Below are 22,516 nucleotides of genomic sequence, written 5' to 3'. Positions count from 1 at the left end.
TAAGTGTGGAGCCCATTCCTCCTGTCCTGACTCCCTCCACTGGCTGTTGCTTTGGCTCGCCAGTGCACTGGCGATGCTCAGTGTTTGGGGGTGGATGCCCGGGCGGATACTGCCTTATTCCTGGGGGATGTTTCGCAGGGCCTGGCCCCCTTGGGCCCATGGTCGGTTCCACTTCGGGGTGGCTGGCTAACTGTGGAGCCCGTGGACTCTTCCCTGTGGCTCCCGGAGACTTCGGCATTGCAGCTGCTGGGGGATTTCCTCTGGGTCTTCTCTCCTCCACCCTTGGAGGGGGGTTAGATTTCCTGGGTTGGCCCCTCGCGCTCGCCTCGATGCTCTTGGGGGGGCACGGCTTTGGCTCATCACAACCACTATTGAGCATTTTCCCTTTTGGATAAGCTTTACATGCATAAGTGCACTCTCACAAACAACTACAGATGCTTGGTTCCAGGTACTTAGAGATTCACTTCCATACAGAAAGCCCATATTCTTATCTTTAGCTACCACAGTATACATGTCAGATTAAATAAGACTACCTATACTTCAGCGATAGTATCAAGGTGTGACTTTATTGTATCTCTTATACTATATCTGTTGGTTGTGCTGTTCTTTTTACATCTCTTTGCAGGTGATGAAGCAGACTGAAGATGTTTTATCATTATCTCCATTTTATCTCCTCTTTCTTTCATCTTTTCTCCTTTTTTCAGTTTGTCCTTTCCTGTTCTACTTACATTGAAGTGTCCATATAATCTGTAATACTCCCTGCATAAAATATAATAAAGCTATTTTTATGCATAAATCAAGCAGAACACTATGGAGATAGCCGTACTGTTCCACTTGTGAAAGTAAAATCTATTGGGCTCTTTTTGGCATAAAGACAATTATTCTTATTGCCACATTGTCAGACAGGACACTGTAATCATTGAAGTTATTGTAGGTTATATTATATTTTATCATATCTGTGTTTAGATTGAAAATATCTATTTTTAGATGCACCCAGTAAATAATGTAAACATATATCATAACGAGATAATGTGAATGAGGATGCTTGTGGACTAGGATTTTAAATAATAATCTTAAAACAATAAGTACAGTAAAAACACTAATTTTAAATTAACTTTAATTCAGATAAGTTGAGTGATAACTGGGAGGACAAGTATGACACAATGAGAAAATTAAACTGCAAAAGATTAGACTTTTTTTTTTAAGCAGATGCATCATGTTGACATTTTTAACACAGTTTATTGTGTTAGTAAGTTAGAAACAACGTCTGTATCGTTCACATGATAAACAACACATGCACCGATACAGTTTTGCTCTCTATGCTCGACCCATGCACTGATGCATTTGTGTTGCTGGACCCATCACTAGTTCTCTTTTCTGGAGTTTATTTGCATAAAGGTGTTTGATTGGCTAAAATCAAACAGCCTCACCGTTCATCAGAGTAAAACATAAATATTAATGTTAAAGTAATATATAGGAGTGAGCCGAATATTACTGCATGAAGGCAAATGTAAAACCTGGTAAATTGGTGCATTTGTGCCCTGTGTTCAGTTAGCCCTCACATGCTTTTTGCATTAAGCATTCAAATGCATATGTTTTAAACACCAGTATAACACTGACTCAAAAAGCACATAATACATAACACAGGAAAAATAAAAGCTGAACTTTAGGTCAAACACTGCTGGCTCTGCAACAGCAAAACATGAGCTAAACACCCACAAAGCATCATGGGACCAGGAAGATGTAGGTGTATTGATTTCTATGTAGGAGGAAGAGGAAGAAGGGTGGAGCTAAAACTGGAAATGCAGGAGATGGCCGACATTCATTGAGTGGACTTTAAATGGCTATGAGGGGGAGGAGCAGATAACAAACAAAAAAAAATAATAAAATAACCAAATCTGAGAGAAAACAAATGCTGCAGACACACCTCACAATGAACATTCTGAGAGGTGGAGCAAAATGAATTAAATCCATTAAACATGTGCCACCTACCTGGTAGTGAAAATGTATGTGTGGAGATGAAGGGGATTTTTTTAAGGCGCTGGTTGAGCAGTTGTATTAAAATATATTATTTTAGTATAACTTCAAATCACAAAAAGGTTTCCTCATCACATCCGCAATTACCCAAATGGTTCTAAGCTATATATATTCTTTTAGTCCCACCTTGATCTGGGTCCACCCTCACCTTTGCAGACAAATATACTACTGTATGTTTACCATGTAAATTTGGCTGACCACAATAGGCCATTTAAGCAGTACTACCCCTACCACGACCCAACAAACACATGCATAGTTAAAACAGCAGCAAAGCCCTGGTCATACAACTGATGTGTCTCCCATGATAAAGTTAAGCCATTTTTAAACAACATAATGTTTGCATTTTCAGGCTGCGTTTCTTTAGATTAATAAACGTGGCTGCCATAAACAACAGACTTGTAAGTCTACTGTAATGCTTAGTTAATCCATCGTATATTTAATAGCTTTACAAACCTAAACATTGTACTTGGAACATAAATTTTGAAAGCCACACAGTCTTAATTGGATTCAAGCATGTACATTGAGTGAGCTACTATCATATGAATATACTTCATAGGGCCACTGTCCCACTGGAAGATAAACATCCACCCCTATTTTCTAGTCTTTAGGAAACTGTTAAGGACTACTCTGTATCATGGGCCATTTTTTCTAATAGTTCTTCTATGTTTGTTTCCTCCACATTCTCTGTCCATTTCCTCCACTTTCTCTTGCATCTCTTCCATCCCAAACAAATAGTTTTATCATTTTTATGAGCTTATTTACATATATATATATATATATATATATATATATATATATATATATATATATATATATATATATATATATATATATATATATATATATATATATATATATATATATATATATATATATATATATATATAAGCTCATATATAAAATCAGTCATGGAGCCAATAAAGGTGTTTTAGGAGGGGTGTGACACAATTCTTTGAATGTAACTTATACTTTGACTTTCAAAGAAGCCTATGTCTCTCTTACTTTTTTCAGACATCCTGGCCGATCAGAAGCTTGTCGGCGGTCTAAACTCAGGTAAGCAGGCTTCAGCTTGAGCTGCAGTTTTCCGCTTGGTCTAAGTGCTCAACGATTGTCTGTGTACTTCAGTGTGACATTGCATTTGGATAGTAAAAAAATAGCGATTCAAAACTGAACTGACTACCCCAACCATGGGGTGGTATGGAGATGGTGTGTTTACCGTGATACATGGTGAGGTGGAGGGCTACAGGTGTGCCAGAAAAGCATGTGTCTCTGTAATCCAGCGATGGAAAAGTTTGTGGTTTATCCAAGATCTCTGCAGCCCATTGAGAGTATGATTCTTGATTGCTTTTGATAAAAGCCAACTTCTGTTTATGTCATGACCTACTGTATGTAGTGAGCTCTCAGTTATACTGATGATATTTTCTGTCATCAGATATAGCTTGCAACAGTTAAAATGCAAAATAAAACAACAACCAAATCTTACCTGGCAGAAAATTGGTTTATATGTTTCAGAGAAGAGTTGAGCGAGTTCCTCGGAGTCGCAGAGGTCAAGAGGCAGCCGGTCGACACACAAACACTTTGAATGAAGGTTCTCCTCCTGGCTCAGCTGGTTGACATCCATCCACTGCACCATCAGCGACCGATCCCCCTGAAACATTTAGTAAAGCACAAACACATTAAAATAGTTCAAACTGACTAAATATACATTTTCAGTCAGCCAGGTCATGATAATCACAAAGTTTAGAATCTGTAATAAATGTATTCCATACAAACTTATCAGTAAAGTAAAGATTCTGTTTCCATCTCTAAAGTATATGACTTAAGCATCACAAATAAAAGGGCAAGAAACGTTTTGAATGTACAGACATTTCAACCAGGCTCAACTGTAAGAGTCCATATTTGGCTCTTTAAAGTACTCAGTGAGAGATTGCAACAAATCAGGTTTAAGGTAAAACTCAACTCAAACACATCTAACAGTCACAAGAATGGTTCACGAGTTGCTTGTTCTTCATTTAATAGACAAGCTGATGATTGTCAATGCTCATTTTCATGTTTGAATAAGATCTAGGAAACAAGTTGCTGACTTTACAGATGAAAATAAATCAAAGATTGCATAACTGCACAATAATATGTTCTATTTTGGAGACTACCAAATGTTTTAGTAAGGTCTGAGCTTATGTGTTGGATGAGAGCAACATTTAATTATCAGATCTAAATTATCTAAACTTTCTCAAATAATTTAGGGACAGTTTAGTAATAAACACTTTATAGATCATTTTAAAAGCTATGATGTTAGTTAGCAGTTACGTATTTACACCATTATTTTGAAAAAAGCTAATCATATACAATTCCTCATCTATAAAGAAATGCACGACAACAGCCTATGTCAACGATGAGCTAAAAATACATTAATGACTAGTTTATAGTAAAATAGCTCATGACCTGTTATTCTATAGCATTTTTATCAATTCTGAGGACCCCAGAGGGACTTATGTTACATAAATGTATTTATCAATTAATACACACTTTCATACACTGATGCTGGCAAGCTACAACCTAATCACAGCTGCTGTGGGGCCTGCTGACAGAAGGAGTCCATACAATTGGTGCCAATTTGGATGGCTGAACTGACGGATGGATGGATGGATGGATGGATGGATGGATGGATGGATGGATGGATGGATGGATGGATGGATGGGTTTATTAGGTGCTTGAACTACAAACCTATCAGTTACAGGATAAAGTTCTTCCTCCTATTTTACGATTACAATATCATCTTTACCGTATCTTTACCGTATAGTATGATCACGATACATTGTGGCATTGCAAAACTGGATATTCCTTATCTTTCTATCTTTCATCATCTAGAAATACATAGAAACCTTTTTTTTTTTTTACAGCTAAATAATTGAAAGCGAATGATTATTTGTTTAATTTCTTTTGTTCACACATACCAGAGGGCGACCCAACAGCTCCGAGCGGGCTCTTGAAGCAGAGTCCTTCTTCATGTACTCGACAAACCCATATCCCTTGGAGTGGCCCGTTAGGTCACTGTAAACCAGGAAGGAGCGCTCTATGTTTCCATACAAACGCACCAACTCCTCGAACTGCTGCGCCGTGAAGGTGTGGGGCAGGTTGGTGAGGCAGAGCAGGGAATCTGTGGGCTGCAGCGTGACGTTGATCAGGCGTCCTCGGACAGTGCTGTGGTGGAGGGAGCGGATGGCATCCTGAGCCTGGTCCCCGTTCAGCAAAGTCACAAAGGCTGGAGGAGGACATTATGGAGACGCCAACGAAAGGGAAAAGACAAGACCAAGGATGGGAGCAAACACAAAGAAAGAGATGCACAGACATGGGTGGGGACAAAGACAAACACAAACATACATTTAAAGCAAACACAAACATGCAAAACATGCCCGAAAGCACACAGAAAACAAGGAAGGTAGATGACCAGTCGAATGTGGCAAAAAGAAAAAATTGGACAAAAAAAACAACAAAAGACGTAGACACACAGTCATAAAAACAGAGACACACACAGAGAGAAAGACATCACATTAGCTAGAAAGCCAGTAGGGGGCCAGTATGTGGGGGAATCCACTGTGACACACACAAACACTTTACTGTTTCTATAAACATCCAACTAAAAGGGCAAACCAATGACAGTCATAATACAATACAAGGATAGAGAGACTTTTTACCATCATTATCATTGGAAAACCTAAAGTATAAGTTAAGAAATGCCTACTTGTCCCACATTGATGAAATTCCGGTTATTTCTATTTCTGGATTATTGAGGTTAAACTTAATGGTGAACTTAATATACTTACGTAGAACCTCTAATTAAATCTCCAAAGACTCATTTTGCAGAAAAAACACTAAATAACTTATTCCACTGACAGATCTGCATAATCCAAATATAATTTTGATTAAAATCATCCTCACAGAATTCCAACTTTGATCGATTATGGCAAGTCATCCATGTCTTAAAGCAGCAACGCAAACTCAGACCATCACACTACCACCACCATATTGAAAATATCTCCATTTATACCGTAAAAATAATTCGGATAATCCATGTTTGATGGTCCCTGTTTCATCAAGTCATTCAGTATGTTCTTCATATTTGTTCTATTAATATACAGGATTTGCTTAAATATAACGTTTGAGGAGTTCAAATTATATCTTAGTTTGTTTTTGTATATCTTATGTCTTTATTCTGCATCTTTAGTTTTGAGTTTGATAAACAGCTTGCATAGTTTTTTTTTGTTTACAAAAAAGGATTTTATAGATTTTTTTCTTAAAGTACCGGTAGTATTTTTTAACTGGTCAGGGTATATTATACAGAGAACAAAGATGTTTAGAAAATTATCTACATGTTTCAGAGGTTACTGAGCTCAAGTGCTGATCTTTTAAACTGCTATGAAAGTCATTGATAGTTTCCTTCATTCTTGCTGTCACTATCCTCTTTGATATATTTAAGTTTGCAGTCACACAAAGTAAAAATGGGCGATCAGTGATGTCACATATTACAAACCACTTCTTGCTGGAACCCCAAAATTACTAATGAACATATTAATGTTATATTCTGTCATGTTATTCTGACAAAAAAAAAAAAAAAATTGCTAGGTTTAGTTATTGTTGGAAAGAGGGACAAACTATGCAGATTATTAGAAAAGTAATCTATTACTTTGAGTCTGTTGGGATTCAGCAGGTCAGTATTTTCACCACAGACGAATAAGAGTTTCTCGTTGGAAATAGAAAAACTTTCTTCCATACTTCCAGTGTATTTTAATCTCATGGCAAATGGAATCTAATCCTGTAAAGGCAATAATTTTGTCTGTTAACAACCCACAACTTGTTTCTTGTGAAGTCAGATTGTCTTAAAATAAACCAGCATTATTCATTCCACAGAGAACTGGAAGTCAGACAGTTAATGCAGCAGCTCCTCTGAAAATGACTTAATAGGAAAGGAAAAACACAACTCATCTGAAAACACAGCAGTTAAAATGGCATGTTGGTGTGGGCGTTGGGGGTCTTTGACTGTGATAGGAGTCATTAACTTTGCAGCAATCCTTCATATTGATCATGTATGTGGCAACAGTGGAAAAGGATCCTCTTTATGGCAGTAAAACTCCAGTAGAACCTGGGAAGTTTGGGCCGGATTCTTGGAAAAGTTTTTAGTAAAAATACTTTTATCCAAAATGTGTTTCCTGTCTACCACATTGGTTGTTTTAATTGCAACTTATCAATCAAGAAAGGGGCAAGGAAACAAAATAAATATGAAAACCAAACACTTTTAGTTTTACCTACAAGTGTACAGCTCGTAACACAAGATCATATTTTTAATTCTCGACTCTTACCAAATCCAAATTTGGTGTGGTCTGAGATATTCAAACAGATACTCATAAAAAAATAAGACAGATCCACCTGAAATATTCCTAAATAGGCTAATCATGGTACCAGCCATAGTATGGATGACAGTAGCCTAACTCTTATTGCAGTAAAGCTTAATATTGTATATATGCATATAGTTTTTTGTCTCCCATCACTTGTTTCACAAGGGGAAATAGGTCACGTTCTTAATAGGTCTAAACAAGAAGGACGTGTGATATACCTTTATCTGACCCTGACATTTTCTTGAATCATCTCCGCACCTGCGTCTCACACAAATTAGTATACATGCATTAAGGTAGGCATGAAAGTTAAAGGTATAGTGGATGATTTTCACAAGTTTTTGATCCGCCCTCTCCACTTTCAAAAAAATATATACATGCACAACCCTGCACCTGCTACCGAGAGGAAATGCCTATTAAATGCATGTAAGAGCATGCACAAGCCCATTTCCTCGTGCACACTCTGTTTAAAAGTTGCATCTTGCATCACTGATAAAAACTTACTTTTCAGAAGAAAATTTGCAAATTTTCCACTATGTCAGACTCACCAACGGCAAGTGAAAATTGGGACGAGCATGTAAACATATCACCAGAATGAATGACAATTAGGAGGACCACGTGTTTTGATGATCCAACCTGAAAAAGAACATCCTCCACTATATAGTACAAGAAACAAGAAAACAACAATATGTGTCCTTTTAGGTCACATATTGCTAACATATTCCTGCATTAGAAGCAACAGCTTGATAAGTATACAACTTTTAATAGCACTTGTTTAGTGCTTTTTATAGAGATATTACTATTTTATCAATGGGTGGCAGCACGTTTGATTATTTAGCACTTTTTGAAACCATATTTGGGCTAGTTTCAGTTTAATACTGTCCTCTTTTTCTCCTGTTCTTTTTTAACTGGGTGGAACAGGAGAAAAAGAGGAGAACACTGCGTGCCATTGTACCATTGTTGTTCTATTTCATACTGAAAACTGATGTGATGGTCTGTTTGATCATTGTGTTTTTTCCTGGATCTTTTTACTATATTTAAACACCTGAGAAAATATAAATCATAATATTCGTTCATTAAATAATTTGACATGGTTTGTTCCATTTATAGATCTTCTGTGTTACAAACGTATTAAAGGATGCTCTCCTGAATGAAACCAACAATTCAACCAGATCATGCATTCCAATTGATTCAAAGTTAATCAAGATCAGTTTGATTAATAATTTCAGCCCTTAACCAAATGAGTAATGAATAGTTAATATAAGTTTGCTTACCTTCAAATGGGTACTTTTCTTGCAAAATCATTTCTAGCGACTACATTCTTAAATGTGATGAAAAATTATGAATGGCATTAGCTGGAACATTACACTTCCACCTGTTTCAGGCTGTTTTGTTTAGGGATGTTAAAGATTTTAAGAAACACTGAATGAAGTCAATATATTGAGGTGCAGGACCAAGATGTATCATGAAAGCAGCAGCAAAGAGATATAGGGCCGGATCTATCAAAGGTTTGCGTGTATAAAAACGTGAGCTATTTCACTGCGCACGCTAAAAAATGTACAAACTGATCTATCAACAGCGTGCTAAAAGTATTTGGTCTTTAAAACGTGCTAAATAGCACCTCTTATCCATTTAGTACTTTTTCTGCAATGAATATGCAATTTGGGGCGTTTACACGCAAAAGTGCGTCTTGTGGGAGGAGAACATGTAAATATATTAATTTAGCACTCGCAAAGTGATTTATCAAACCTGAACGCAATTTTGCTAACGGTATCTGACTCTATATTTAACACGTTTCAAAAGAAGGTGCAAATGGTCTGTATGCGTAATTGCGCACACATGGCAGCGGTTATTGTCGCAAGAAGGAGACATGGAAATAAAGCAAGGAGACGCAGAGAACGCATTTTTTCACTCCGTGTGAATATTTTTGCAATGAACGAGGAAACGATCATCAAAACATATCGTTTATCCAGCATTGACATTTTGGAGCTGTTGGGGGAACTCCGAATGGATTTGGAGCCAGCCACAAGGAGGATCCACGCAATACCAGATATCACAAAACTCCTTGCAACATTGCACTTTTTTGCATCTGGGTCATTCCAGCGTACGGTTGCAGCGAGAGCGGGGATCTCCCAATGTCGTTTTTCAGAAGTGCTGTCCGACGGGGTCGGGGTTCTCCACCTGCGCCTGTGGAGCAACGTGCCAAATGCTGCGGGGATCTCATCCACAGTCACAGGCCAATACAAAACACCTGTTTTTTTTTTTGCTTTTTTTTTACTGCAGCACATACCACCTTAGGGAATAAAGGTTGCCAATTTATATATATATATATATTTATTTTTATTTTATTTTATTTATTTTTTTTTTTTGTTGGGGGTCACTGTAAGATTTAAATTTCTTAATGCACTAGTTTGTACAGACTACAAACTACTTTGCCGCAAACCACAAAACGCGCAAAACCATCATTTAAATAGGGCGTCTCCAACAGTTTTGCACCTTCCACCAGTTACGCAATCACTCTTGTTAAATCACCCGCAAACCATGGTTCAGCCCCTCGCGCAAAATTCCAGTTTGCGAGCGCAAATTACTGCACGCAAAATTGGATCTTGATAAATCCGGCCCATAGTGTATTAGATTTGGTCATTGTTTTACTAAGAATCATCTAATAATTAGATAATCAATTAGATGATTTTCATAGAAACATGAATTTCAGGGTTTAGGCTCCATTTTAAATATTTACTCTGTCAGAAACAGAAGAGTTCAATCATTGCAGCAGGGCAGATGGTTATGATGCGTGTCAAACAATATAACAAAGGGATGAACATGGCAGAGACATGATGCACACACAACCGTTTCACAAAGTTGCTGGACTAACTTCATGCCGTACTTAAGATATCGGGATGCTGTAAAGCTGAAAGTCCATCTATGACCCTAATTTACCCGCCTCAAGTTTGGGGTCTTCTCAATGCGAGGCAGATAATGACTTTTCTTTGAACAGCTTTCTAATAGTTCTACCTTTAAAAAGGCAATTACAGGTCCCTATAACGTGCTCTAAAGATATATAGTCACACTGTGTTACTAAGAATGGGGCTTTCAATACAATGTTTTTTTTCTTTTTAATTATGTCCCCCGTGTTTCTGAGCACAGTTGAGCTACTTCACTGTCAGTTAACTTTCATAAGCCTTACTGATGTTATTTTACAGCAGTATTGAATGTTTTTGCTAAATTACCAAGCGAGAACCTACATTAAAAAAAAAAAACTCACTGAAAGCTAATTGTACATTTATTGTTCAAGAAATAGAAAATGTATACTGCTGCTGTTTACTGCTGGGCTACTGAATAAGTGTTAATAACATCTGCTCTGGAAAGGTTACATAACTTTTCACTTCAAATCTGTTTTTTTGTATATCATAAGTCAGGTTTTATAAAGGCTCACTGGAATTGTTAGACAATCCATGCTTGTAAAAGGTTGTTGTTTAATTAGATTAACTCAGCTGCACAGTTTCTTTGTTTTGTATTGTGATTTAATTTGAATAAAACTAATTCACATTAAATCTCACTTTGTTTACCGTGTGATCACTGAACTGCAATTAATCAAGATGGAGAGGTGAATCACATCATGCTGTATTGTTTTTCTCCTTCCTTCTATCTAAAATAAACTGGATTGATTATAATATAATCTGATGTCTATCTTATAAGCCACAAATGCACAAACCCAATGTATGCTAAACATAACTTCTGAAAACTAAATGCTTCAATATTATGCTTTGAAGAAGTATGCATTTTATTTCTTGATCACTATGACACCATGCACTATACAGAATAATGATATCTAACAATAATTCCAACCTTAACAGGAATTTCAGCTGGATGAACTTTGTGCTGCCAAAAAATATTTAACAGCTCCTGTTTTAGAAAGATTCTCTTAAGAGAACTCAGGATTTTATTAAAATGGCTGCTTGTAAGTTAATAATTATCTGATTGGTATGATCAATCAACCTTATTTCATTAATAAATAATTTTATCCTTAGTGACGGCCATATAACTTGGTGTGCTAACTCTTTTTGGTGTGTTCTTCATTTTCCATTTGATGCGAAAGCTCAAAGAACATCAGTGTCTGGGAAAATTTAAATATATAAATAATGTTCATCAAGCACTGCCAGAGATATTTTGATATGTGAAATATTAATGCCATCCAGAGTATGAATTGCAGTAACAGTGATCAAAAGTTGCATCCAAGCAATTAGATATTTCAACCATTAACAACGCTATGACATCTGCAATTTAGTGTAAGGTGCCTTTTTTGATTTCTAATCAGACGATATTATTTCCAGGTTGGTAATCAGCCTCTAAATATTCCTGAGTTTCAATATTATGTAAAGAAGTCTTCTAAAACTATTTCAGCAAGTTTTGCTGTAAATCATTTCAGCCAAAGTGTTCCGGTTCAGGCCGAGGTGGTAATTTGAAGTTTCAATCAGTGTAGAACAAACATGCAAATTTGAATACTTGAACAGCAAATGTGACAAAGTGCTTTTCAGACTTAGATCTAAATAACAGGTCATATTCATCTTCCAATCCACAGGTTAGATAAGATCATTTAAAAGCCTACAGGTTTTTTATGCTCTGATCAAAAATCTTGTCTTATTATTGCATTACAATTACATTAACATCTGTTTTTATTGGTTCACTGATTACTTACCTCCTGTGATTGAACGTTTATATGACAACTTATTTACAAGCGATTTAAAAAAGATAACTTTGGGCTAATGTTTTAGCATAATGGGAATCCACTGTAATCTTTTCTCTTTTTTAAAGGAAGTGAAATAAATAATTTAGTAAAGTATGAAGAGTTAAAGTTTGACATTTTCAGAAGATGTTTGCAATTGGAGGAGCAGACTTCATTAGAGCTAAAGACCCCACATCTAATTTATTTTCTTCAAACCTACCCAGTTACTAATCTTAACTTTGACACAGCTTTTAATGTTCATTCCTAAGATTAAAGAGCAAGTGCAGGAAACAAAACTAAAGTATATGAATATTACTTTAATGTAAACTGTGAATCTTCCTTTCTTCTCGGATACAGAGGATCAAAGAAATAGGTCTGCAACAACAAAACATGCGGAGCAGAGAGCGGAACTGGACTTTCCTGTGATCCACTACATCCTTACTCACCTGCACATCATCATGGCTTTCATCTTACATCAAAGCTACAAAGAGAATCTGAATACCAGCCCCACAGAGAAAATCCTCAGGCACAGAATCCACACTGTTTAGATAAATAAAACACTGATGCTACAAAAAAACAGGCAATAAATTGCTCCTTTTATGGCGCGTGGTACAGGATTCAAGCCGGCATTAGGGTCCTGCATAAGAACAAGTACATCAGCATAGGCAGATATTTAGAGATTGGTAGCAGAACATGTTTAATTGCCGTTTCTATTTATATAAAATGGATCCCAACACCAATATGTGTGTTTATGTCTTCACCAATTGTTTGAAGGTTTTCCCAAAAACCCATAAAAGGCTACACCATACTTCCAAAGGAAGCATTTTCCTTTAGCCATCTGCTGTTTCAAGCTAAACTAAACAACCAATCTTCTCATTTTCCTACAAGTAATGAGCTGTTTCTCCTGCAGCCAATCGAAAGCGTCGTCTTTTAACGTGGCTAGGATACCGTTTACAGTGTGACGTTTAGGTAGATATGAGCATTGTCCTATTAAAAAACGATGACAAAATGTTTTTTAATCATTACTATGTGCAATATATTTTAGTTATCTGAAAAGGCTGTTAGGAAGCCACTGACAGAAGTTACTTTTCCTCAACATTTTGCTCCATTGTAATTTATCAAGCACCAATTGAGAAATCATTTGCAACAGATTTTGTTTTCTCTATTACACTTTTCTTAAAGATATAATGGAAGTTGTACTTTTTCCGGATGGATTATCAAAATAAGTGGTCATCCTAATTGTCAATCATTCTGGTGATACGTTTACGTAAGGCGGACCGAAGTGCTCGTTCCCATTTTCACTTACCTGTGGTGAGTCTGACATAGCGGAAAAATTGCAAATCTTATTCTTGAAAGTAAATTGTATGAGCGAAGCAGAGAAACAGGGTAGTGCATGCTCTTGCTTGCGTTAAATAGGCATTCCCTCTTGGGAGCGGGTAAAGGGTTGTGCATATTTTTAAAAAGTGGAGAGGGTGGGTCTTTTACAAAATTCGTAAAGATCCTCCATTATACCTTTAATTATGTATAACAAAATGACAACCTGTGGTGTTCTGTTTTTGAGTTTTTTTTAATATAAATTGGTTTATTTTGTGCAAGTCATCTGTAAAAATAAAACAGATCCAATCCTATTTATTATGAAATATATATTATATATCTGGGCACAGAGAATATTTACTACTCTAGTAATGTTTTATCCAAACATTTATCACAGAAAGGATCAGCCAGTCAAAACAAACTAATCAATTCACACATCCCATAAGGTCACAGGACATTTCTCTGTTAGTAATAACAAGCTAAAGATCTCCCCTTATTTAACAGCTGCTATCGACTCTTCTCTCCTGACTGCAACTTTTAAAGGAAAAGTCCGGTCACCAAGGAATAATAAATGGATTGTCATTATTTATACCTAAAACTAATATGTACGTGGTGATTTAATGAATTCAGCTTTAATCAGTAAAAAAATAAAAATCATAATCTTCGCCATGACCACTGACAAGTACTGTTTCATCTTTCAGAAATTTGTTTTCTGAATGCGACCTTTAAGCTGCACTACCAGCTGTTGCTTCACAGCAGAATGCTTTCTGCACAGTCTGAACGTGAAAAACTGTTTCTGATTCATTAGATAATAAACTCAGAGACATTAATGGAGAAACTTAATTCAAAATTGGGATGTTTGGTCATGTTATCATTTTGTGAAGCTTAGCACCTGAGCAGTAACGCCTACATTTGCAGAGCACAGGCTCTCTGTCTGTGGTGTCATTGCTCACAGAACCAATGTGCTACAAGCCTTTCTGTTGGGCTTTAAATGGACCTACAGACTGCAGCATATATATCGAAAAACTGGAAATGTGTTCAGATGTCATATCACCGCTATTGGTTCTGAATTATATTGAATGATATTGGGATTTATACGAATGTTGAAAAATTGTCCAGTCCCATGTTTACTCACACACCTTCTGCCAGAGGCTTCTTACTGTTAAAAGGGAGTTTTTCCTCCCCACTGTCGCTACATGCATGAGGGATTGCTGAAGAGTCAGCAAGAGAAACATTTGAAGCAATCTGACAGAACTCTCTAAAGTGAGGTCACATGTGTTGTGAATTGGTGACATATAAATAAACTGAAGTGAATTAAAGTTATTCATTTTTTCTCCTCTACTTTGATTCTAATTGCTGAATGCATTAACATCTGACTTGTTCTTTTTCATGTTTCCAATGCATCAATCTTTGCAAACTGTTTAAACTCAAAATGATTTCAGCTCCTCCTCAGACACTTTAAAATATTATCTCCAAGCAGAAGCCTAACTCTTTAAGCATGCTACTTAATATGAAGCATTAGAAGGAGATAAAGAAAATATAATTTTATGTTTCATTTAGTGTTTTTCCTGCTCCCTCTAAAGACTCCAGAGCTTGTCTGGAGGAGGCTGGCTTTAAATATTACTCAGTACTTTCTCCAGCAGTGACAAGGAGACCTCTGATATTCAAAGAGCTTACAAAATAATTTTATACTTTATATCCTGCCAATAGCTGAGTGGGCTACCCAGTGAACTTTGACTACAATAGGAGGAGGTAGAAGAAAAAGAAATTCCAAAAAGTGCCACATCTTAATTATGGGTCTCTGCTTCTGAATGAGTCGATTATTTTAAGTTGATTATTCCCATGAAGAATGTGTCGGGAGACGGGGGGGGGAGGGGAAGAAATCGTCAACTGAAATTACCTCCAAGGCTACAATTCTGCTGCCACTTACTCCTGTTGAAAGAGCTAATTAAAAACAGTGGAGTTACAAGCCGCACAGCAGACCCGGAAACACAAGGGGCAGGTTCTCAAGCTGGGTGCAAGAAGGTCCTGCTGTTTCATCCCAGCCCCTGACGCCAACATGAAAGCCTCCACAAGAACTATTCCCATTCGTCAAAAAAGGAGTGACTTTTATAAAAACAGCAGACATGCTTCTAAAAGAGTCACCTTTATACGGTGACATCAGGATGAGATGGATGATTGCAGGTAAGTGAGAATAACAGAAACACCTTTACAATCACCTAAAATACACAACTAAAACGTAAAGTGCATTGAATTAGAGCCAGTTATAGAAAAAACAGTTTTTTTCATTAATAAATTATCCATAGCCCAATAAAATATTAGGGAGTTGGTGTCTGGAATAGTACATTTCTCCACTTTGAGATTAATAAAGTGAATCAACCAATCAACCAAATTTTAAGCCATGCAGACCCTGATCTTACCTTGCAAGCAACATACATTTTTTTTATTCACAAACTTGCCAAAATACATCTCGCCAGAATCTAACAGATGCATCAGCCTCGATACAGAAATATTTTGGATTTGGTAAGATTTTACCTTATCAGTTAACATGGCTAGTTGTAAAACAAATCAAGAATGTGATACGTCACAGCTGGTACTGCTGCTGTGATTGGCTAAAAACCCAACATGAGAGGCATGTTTCATTTACCCAATCACCTCAAAGAATTGAATAAATGTCCCTCCCTTTCCGCAGTAGCCTTTCCAGATGGATACAGAATAGAATTCAAATTGAACCTCATGGAACAATCTGGCTTTTCCCAGATTACCCCTGATCAGGTTGAAAGTTTAAAACCGGACAGACACTCTTTAGTTTGGCCGTTATTTCTAGAGCGATGTATTTTTTTATATGAATTAAGTTTGTCTTATATGAATCAAGATTTTCAATGGAGTCATGTCACTTGTTCCTTCAAGATGCTACTTTTAAGCAGTGAGTGAGCCACTACCACATAACTGAAAGCTGAATGTACATTTAATTCCAAAGTTACTTGTATTTCTCTTGGATTTAGATGCAAACTTTTATCTAAATTTCATAAAACTTTCATTTGAAAGCGAGTCTGGAGCTGGCCTTTCTGTCTCCTATAGAGAATCTATTGGGAGCAGCAAAGATAAAAGTATGTAGGCCTTTTAATCTTAAAGACTATGAGCTCGCTACAAAAGATGAATCATCAAAATACCTGTGGGAACATTGAACTCACTTGTTCTCCCTGGTCTTGTAAAGGAAGAAATACTGCCTGATACCCAAACAAACAATTAACGACTAAAACAGAGGCAGTAACTGTCATGGCAACTTTAGCTTGTAGGAACCGGAAAACCGGTTAGATAACAGCATGTTCCGAGAGCATACCTATTGTCAAGTATCAGAAAGGTTCACCCACAAACTCTACAGAAATTATCTAAAACTTTATTTATTTAGAGCTTTATTTCCAACCTTACTAGCCCAGAGCAGCCAGGCAGAGGGGAGGATTTCTAGATCACATCTGAATTGCAGTTGTGAGATGTCAAAGTAACAGCAGGTAAAGTATTGATGCAGTCCACTTTAGGAGGTCCAGAAATCCTAGGATACTTTATCATTAATAATATACTCATCTTACATATAAAATGCAGGTAACACAGAAAATGTCAGTGTTTTATACTCACCAAACCTCTTATTTTTATTAGCTTATAGGTTCAAGCTGTAATGTGCACAATAATTACAATGCTAGTAACGCTAAACATGAATATGAGAGGCTTAAGACATGAGGATAGCTATAAAGAATTTTAATTTAGATATAAAACTAAAATAAAGTATAGTTTCACTGCCTGAGATGGACTGGTGACCTATCCAGGGTCGACCCCGCCTCTCGCCCTTAGACAGCTGGAGATAAGCACCAGAACACCTCGCAACCCCAGCAGGGATAAAGCATGACGGAAAATGGATGGATGGATAGTTTCACTGCAAATGATTTACTAAATCGACTGCTCTCTCTCACACAAACAGAAACAGATCATATTATAAATATGTATTTATGGCATAAATAAGTTTATGTGGGATAAGGTTCTAAAAGCTTCTATATAGTTAAAAAAGGAATTATTTAACAACCAAACCCAAACATTAAACTAGACACAAATGTAGGTCTTGATCAAAAACTCTTTTCTGCTACGATTGTTAATCAAAACGATTTTTATCTGTCTGGATTTAATTGCGATTTGCCTGAAAGATCTAAGGGCAGCATTTAAAATCAGTTTATAAATCAGAATGTTATTGCTAATCATAACATATTACAGACCTTCGTGGGATTCCCCACTGAAACAAGAGCTTGTGCAACAATACTGGTTTTGATTTGAAGCTAAATAAATCCAAAAAACTGTTTAGAGATGACATCATACTTGCTGCTTTAAAGCAGACAAAGTTTGTTTTACCGTGTAGAAGCCAACGCTGACATATCAGAAAGGATAAGCTCTCTGTGGATCTGTTTCCTCCACACAATAAGGCCTCCAGGGATTTTTCTGACTTGCTGCAAAGTGTAGAAATCCTTAGATCACATCCAACGCTGTCTTTGGGGACTGCCTTCTTTATGTATGCTGCTACCAAAACACAATATCTCCTAAACAAACACTTCACAAAAAGGCTACGGGTAAAACCAAGGGATAAAAACTTAAAAGATCAAGTTCTTTCAAGATCCTTTCTGTAAATCAGTGCCTCTCACATCGGTGGCCCTAATAAAAAAAACCTCATCACCTTTTGAATCTCAGTGGCTTTATTCCCTCCTGCTCCTATTCAGCATTAGTCAACACTTCAGGGAAGCCGCGTCCTTCTCTCTTCCATAGTTCTTCTAACATGCTGGCCCTCCCACACATGTTCGTTTCCATCATTACAAACGGCTTCCTCTGCTTCCCTCTTGTTACTGTCTCTATCCGTCAGCCCCATGCAGCCCTCACTCTGATAGGCACTTTTCACAACCCAGGTAGAGGTTTCAGACCTTTGATCGTCCTTTAGACAATCATAAAAAATACTTTAAAAAGGTTTACATCCAAAGAAAAACATGCAGAAAAACCCCAGAAGTTGTTAAATTTTATATCATAATCTTTGTTATCATTAAGGGACCATAATCGTATTTTGTTAAGACATCCAGCTCAGGATGCACATACTGTATTGGAATCCTTCAAACACCCTCACCCTGACAGCAGGGGGGGGGGGTGTTTATGTGTTTGATGTTGTTTGTGAGTCTTTATACAGTATTTGAATAAAATAGATGGATAATTTGATGTACAGACAGCAGGAGATACGAATCAATGTGTGGATAAATAAATAAGCCCAAAGTATCTGCAAAAAATAAACCCAGTGAGTTTTTTTTAAGATACTTTTTCAGCTAAAAGCAACAAGTTTTTTTTAACTACACCTAAAATTTATTTTTTAAATAATTACATGTCACATTATTAATCTCTGTTAACATACATTTCCAATAGATTGTACAGAAACCTCTCAATTTAAATTAAAGTATCACTCAACGCACAGCAAATAGCCATTAAGGATGAACTGTTTTTTCAAATTTATAGCGGAAAAGACATGCTAGATAAAAAAAAAGAATGCTGCAAAACTTGGCCTGTTTAAAAAAATAAACTGTAGAAGCAGCATTTAAATTCTACATGATGTTTGAACGGATCATGTTTGATTTGGGGATGGATGAGGAAGGTAGAAAACCAAAGGGATGGATGAAATGTATCAGAGGCAAGCTGAGTGGATCTAACACTCAGCCTCTTTTCAACCAGCCGCCCACTCTTCCACCCACAGCTGCATTGTTCGCTCAGCTGCTCAGCTACTCTTAGAGGCGTTTTGCTCTAAAAATGGATGCATGCTTCAGCATCATTTACAAACATTTTGTAGTATGGATGTTTCCATTTCAGTGAATAAGATGGATATGCATAATGTAAAGCACTACGTCTAGAGTTTCTGCAGATCTGAAAACAGCTGCATGTAAAGATTTGGAAACTTCTGGACACTAATAGCTTTGATAATGTGTTTAGATAAGCTGTTCACTTAGTTAAAAAAAAAATCCCTATATTGTATGTTCCACTTTTTCATTTCCTCTGACATTTCATGCTTTATATTTTTAACACTTTTTCACTTATCATTTTGTCTCAGTTTTTAACCTGAAATTATATTTCTTAATCTAGTTACATTTCTGATTTGGTGATTTTAAAAAATGTTTTATCCTATTACCTCACTGCCTTAATACTGTTCTTGTATATGTGCTACATTTCGCTCTGATATTTCTGTTCTGATTACATGATAACAAACCAACCAGAAGCAAACTATTTACATGAAGTACAACCTATTAGAGCGTAAATGCTGCTTTCGGAAGAACAAACAAAGATAACCTTTGTGGCGCTGTGGTTTTGTGTTGACTATTAAAAAGGTACATTTTCCGAATTTGAATTGGATTGTAATATTTTCTATATCTAATAGTTTTTAGATTTTTTTTAATTATTATTTTAAGTTATAGATCTGGCACAATTAAAGGCTTTTCTTTGCACAATTCAGAACAGTGAACAACTTTCATTCAATCTGTTTATATATTGACTCCAGCTTCCTCCCACAGTCCAAAAAAACATGACTGTTCGGTTAATTGGTTTCCCTAAATTCTCCTTAGGTGTGAGTGTGTGCATGAATGGTTGTTTGTCCTGTTTGTGTCTGAGTTGCCCTGCGATGGACTGGCAACCTGTCCAGGGTGTACCCCGCCTCTCGACTGTAGACAGCTGGATATAAGCACCAGCACCCCTCACCACCCCACTTGGAATAAGCATGACAGAAAATGGATGGATGGATGTTTATATATTATTCAACACTGTTTCAAATCTCTGATTTAATGGTATTTCAAATTAAATATAGGCTATACAGTACTTGGAAAAAAATCCTTTCAATCAAAAATAATCAGATTGTTACAAAGTGGTTCAGTGAGTGTTCACCACTTATTTTTTTATTTTTTATTTGTAACGCTTAAATTTAAACATTGGTTTGCAATGGGGATGCACTATATTGGGATTTTGGCCGATATCCGATATGCCGATATTTTAAAACGCATGTAGCCGATAACCGATATCGATACTCATGTTAAAGCTGGACAAAAATAAGTAGTTATTGAAAATAGCAGTTTTGTTATCCATTTCTGACACTTTGAAAAATAATATACTCAAATATATTTTCATATGCTGATATCAAATTGATTTTTAAAAACGCGGTATCGATCTATTTTACTTTCAAAATCTCGTGAAATTTCAACCTTCTGTTACAAACTCTCGTGATATTTGGCAAATTCTTGTGAGATTTTGTTAGTAAAATGGATCGATACCGCGTCAATATATCAACATATAAAAATATGGCAAAATTTCGTGAATTTTCGGGGGATTTCGTTGCATAACGATGACATATAGAAATATTTCATTAGTAAAAGAGATTGATATGGTGTTTTTAAATGGCAACATATCAGCATATGAAGATATTGTGATATTTTAATGTATCAATATTTTTTCCCTCGTCTTTAGAAGTTTTTAAGTCTGTAAAAAATAAGTTTTTCAGGAAGAAGAAGTAGTATTTTTTTTTTTTTTTAGACTTTAGAAACTCAGAAGCTGATCAAATATCGGGTTAAATATCGGTGGGGTGGCCGATGTCCGATATTCAGTTTTAAGGCCGATACAGGCCGATACCGATAGGGGGCCGATTATATCGTGCATCCGTAGTTTGCAACTTTGCTTTACTCACCATCCCGTGTTTGTTTGTATTAGCATTATGTTGCAGTTTCCATCTATTTATGTTTAGGTTAAAGCTATTACTTCTGGATTATTGGTTGAAATTGTTTATTTTGTATATTCATGGTATTTGTTTTCCTTTTTACTCACCATTGTTTGTAGTATTTCATGCTAAATTGGCTAGATGATGTCATCAGTTATACCATTAGAGGGTTTCCTGTGGAGAAATGCTTTGTTGGTTTTTTAAAAGTAACTTTTTGAGTTATCTTGTATCATATTGTTTATTTTGCAGACTCTTTCTTTATGTAGCCGAGTTTGTTAATTAGATTAATATTTTTTTTTTGTTTCTCTGTTTAGACTTTGTTTTTTTTCCACCTGTTTAATCGTGGTCCACTCAAGTGCAGATGTGTTGTCAATTGGTTATATAAGCACTGAGCTCCTTGAAGCTCAGGAAGGATTATCAGAGGGGAAAGTGCTGAATAAAAGACAACAGAGAAATCTGGAACCTTACTGATCCTCGACCAAACTACTTATAGATTCAACATAGATTTATGACCACCAATCAGATCTAGTAGCTTCAAGGCAGGACTGAATAGCACCACCCTGCAGCCAACAGAAAGATCACCATCCCAGCACGCCAAACAGCCGAGCAAAAGAATCCTTTACCCAAACATTTACTAACTAGGATCTTGAAGCAAAGCTCCTGTAAGCCTTTCATTTCAAGGTTTCGCTTATATAAGCAATGCAACCTTTTCAGGAGTTTTGAACCATCGCAACTAATTAATTGCAACAGATAAACAACTACCAGACAGCAAACAAAAACCTTTTGGTAAGAGATGCTAAAAAACATGAAAAAGAATGTTTATTTTAATAAATTATCTGAAAGTCTGGATCAAGCTCGGTGTTGAATTAAAGAAACAAACAAATGTGAGACTTTTTAGGAAAAGGCTCAAACTGATTTCCTTAAAAAAGATCTGAAATGAAAATGATCATCAATGTGTGCTCTCAGTCACTGTAGAAGGGTGTATACACATTTTCCAATGGTTGCCGTAAGTTTAATTTCTCGATACCAATGTTTCAGACGTAAACACTAAATTATACATATAACATAATTATATATGTATTTGCAGGTTAACGCTCCTTTTACTGCAGATTAAAGTCTGACTTCTGTAAACAAGCAGAAAGCCAAGCATTATCTCTGTGCCATGGATTCTAGAGGGACATTTTGAGAAGCAGCCAAGACATCCTGGCAGAGGGCACCTATTACTTTTGGCAAGACCAACAATAGCAAAGGCCATCTCCTTAGGGAGCTCTTCAGGTATCA

The 22,516-nt window shown here is 36.4% G+C and overlaps 1 protein-coding gene across 1 annotated transcript in view; it reads right to left on the bottom strand.

The window, feature by feature from the left end:
* Positions 1-22,516, bottom strand: part of raver2 (ribonucleoprotein, PTB-binding 2) — a 129,101-nt gene that overhangs the window by 48,153 nt on the left and 58,432 nt on the right. Inside the window, exons 3-4 of the mRNA XM_038278376.1 lie at positions 4,992-5,299; positions 3,521-3,685 (exon numbers count right to left, since the gene is read on the bottom strand). Of these exons, the coding sequence (XP_038134304.1) occupies positions 3,521-3,685; positions 4,992-5,299 (473 nt within the window). The remainder of the gene's footprint in view (positions 1-3,520; positions 3,686-4,991; positions 5,300-22,516) is intronic.

The sequence above is a fragment of the Cyprinodon tularosa genome, unplaced genomic scaffold, assembly GCF_016077235.1.
Source record: "Cyprinodon tularosa strain WSP-4 unplaced genomic scaffold, ASM1607723v1 ctg140, whole genome shotgun sequence".
NCBI lineage: Eukaryota > Metazoa > Chordata > Actinopteri > Cyprinodontiformes > Cyprinodontidae > Cyprinodon > Cyprinodon tularosa.
Note: the sequence above shows the minus strand (reverse complement) of the source record. Positions and strands in the feature narration are given on the sequence as shown.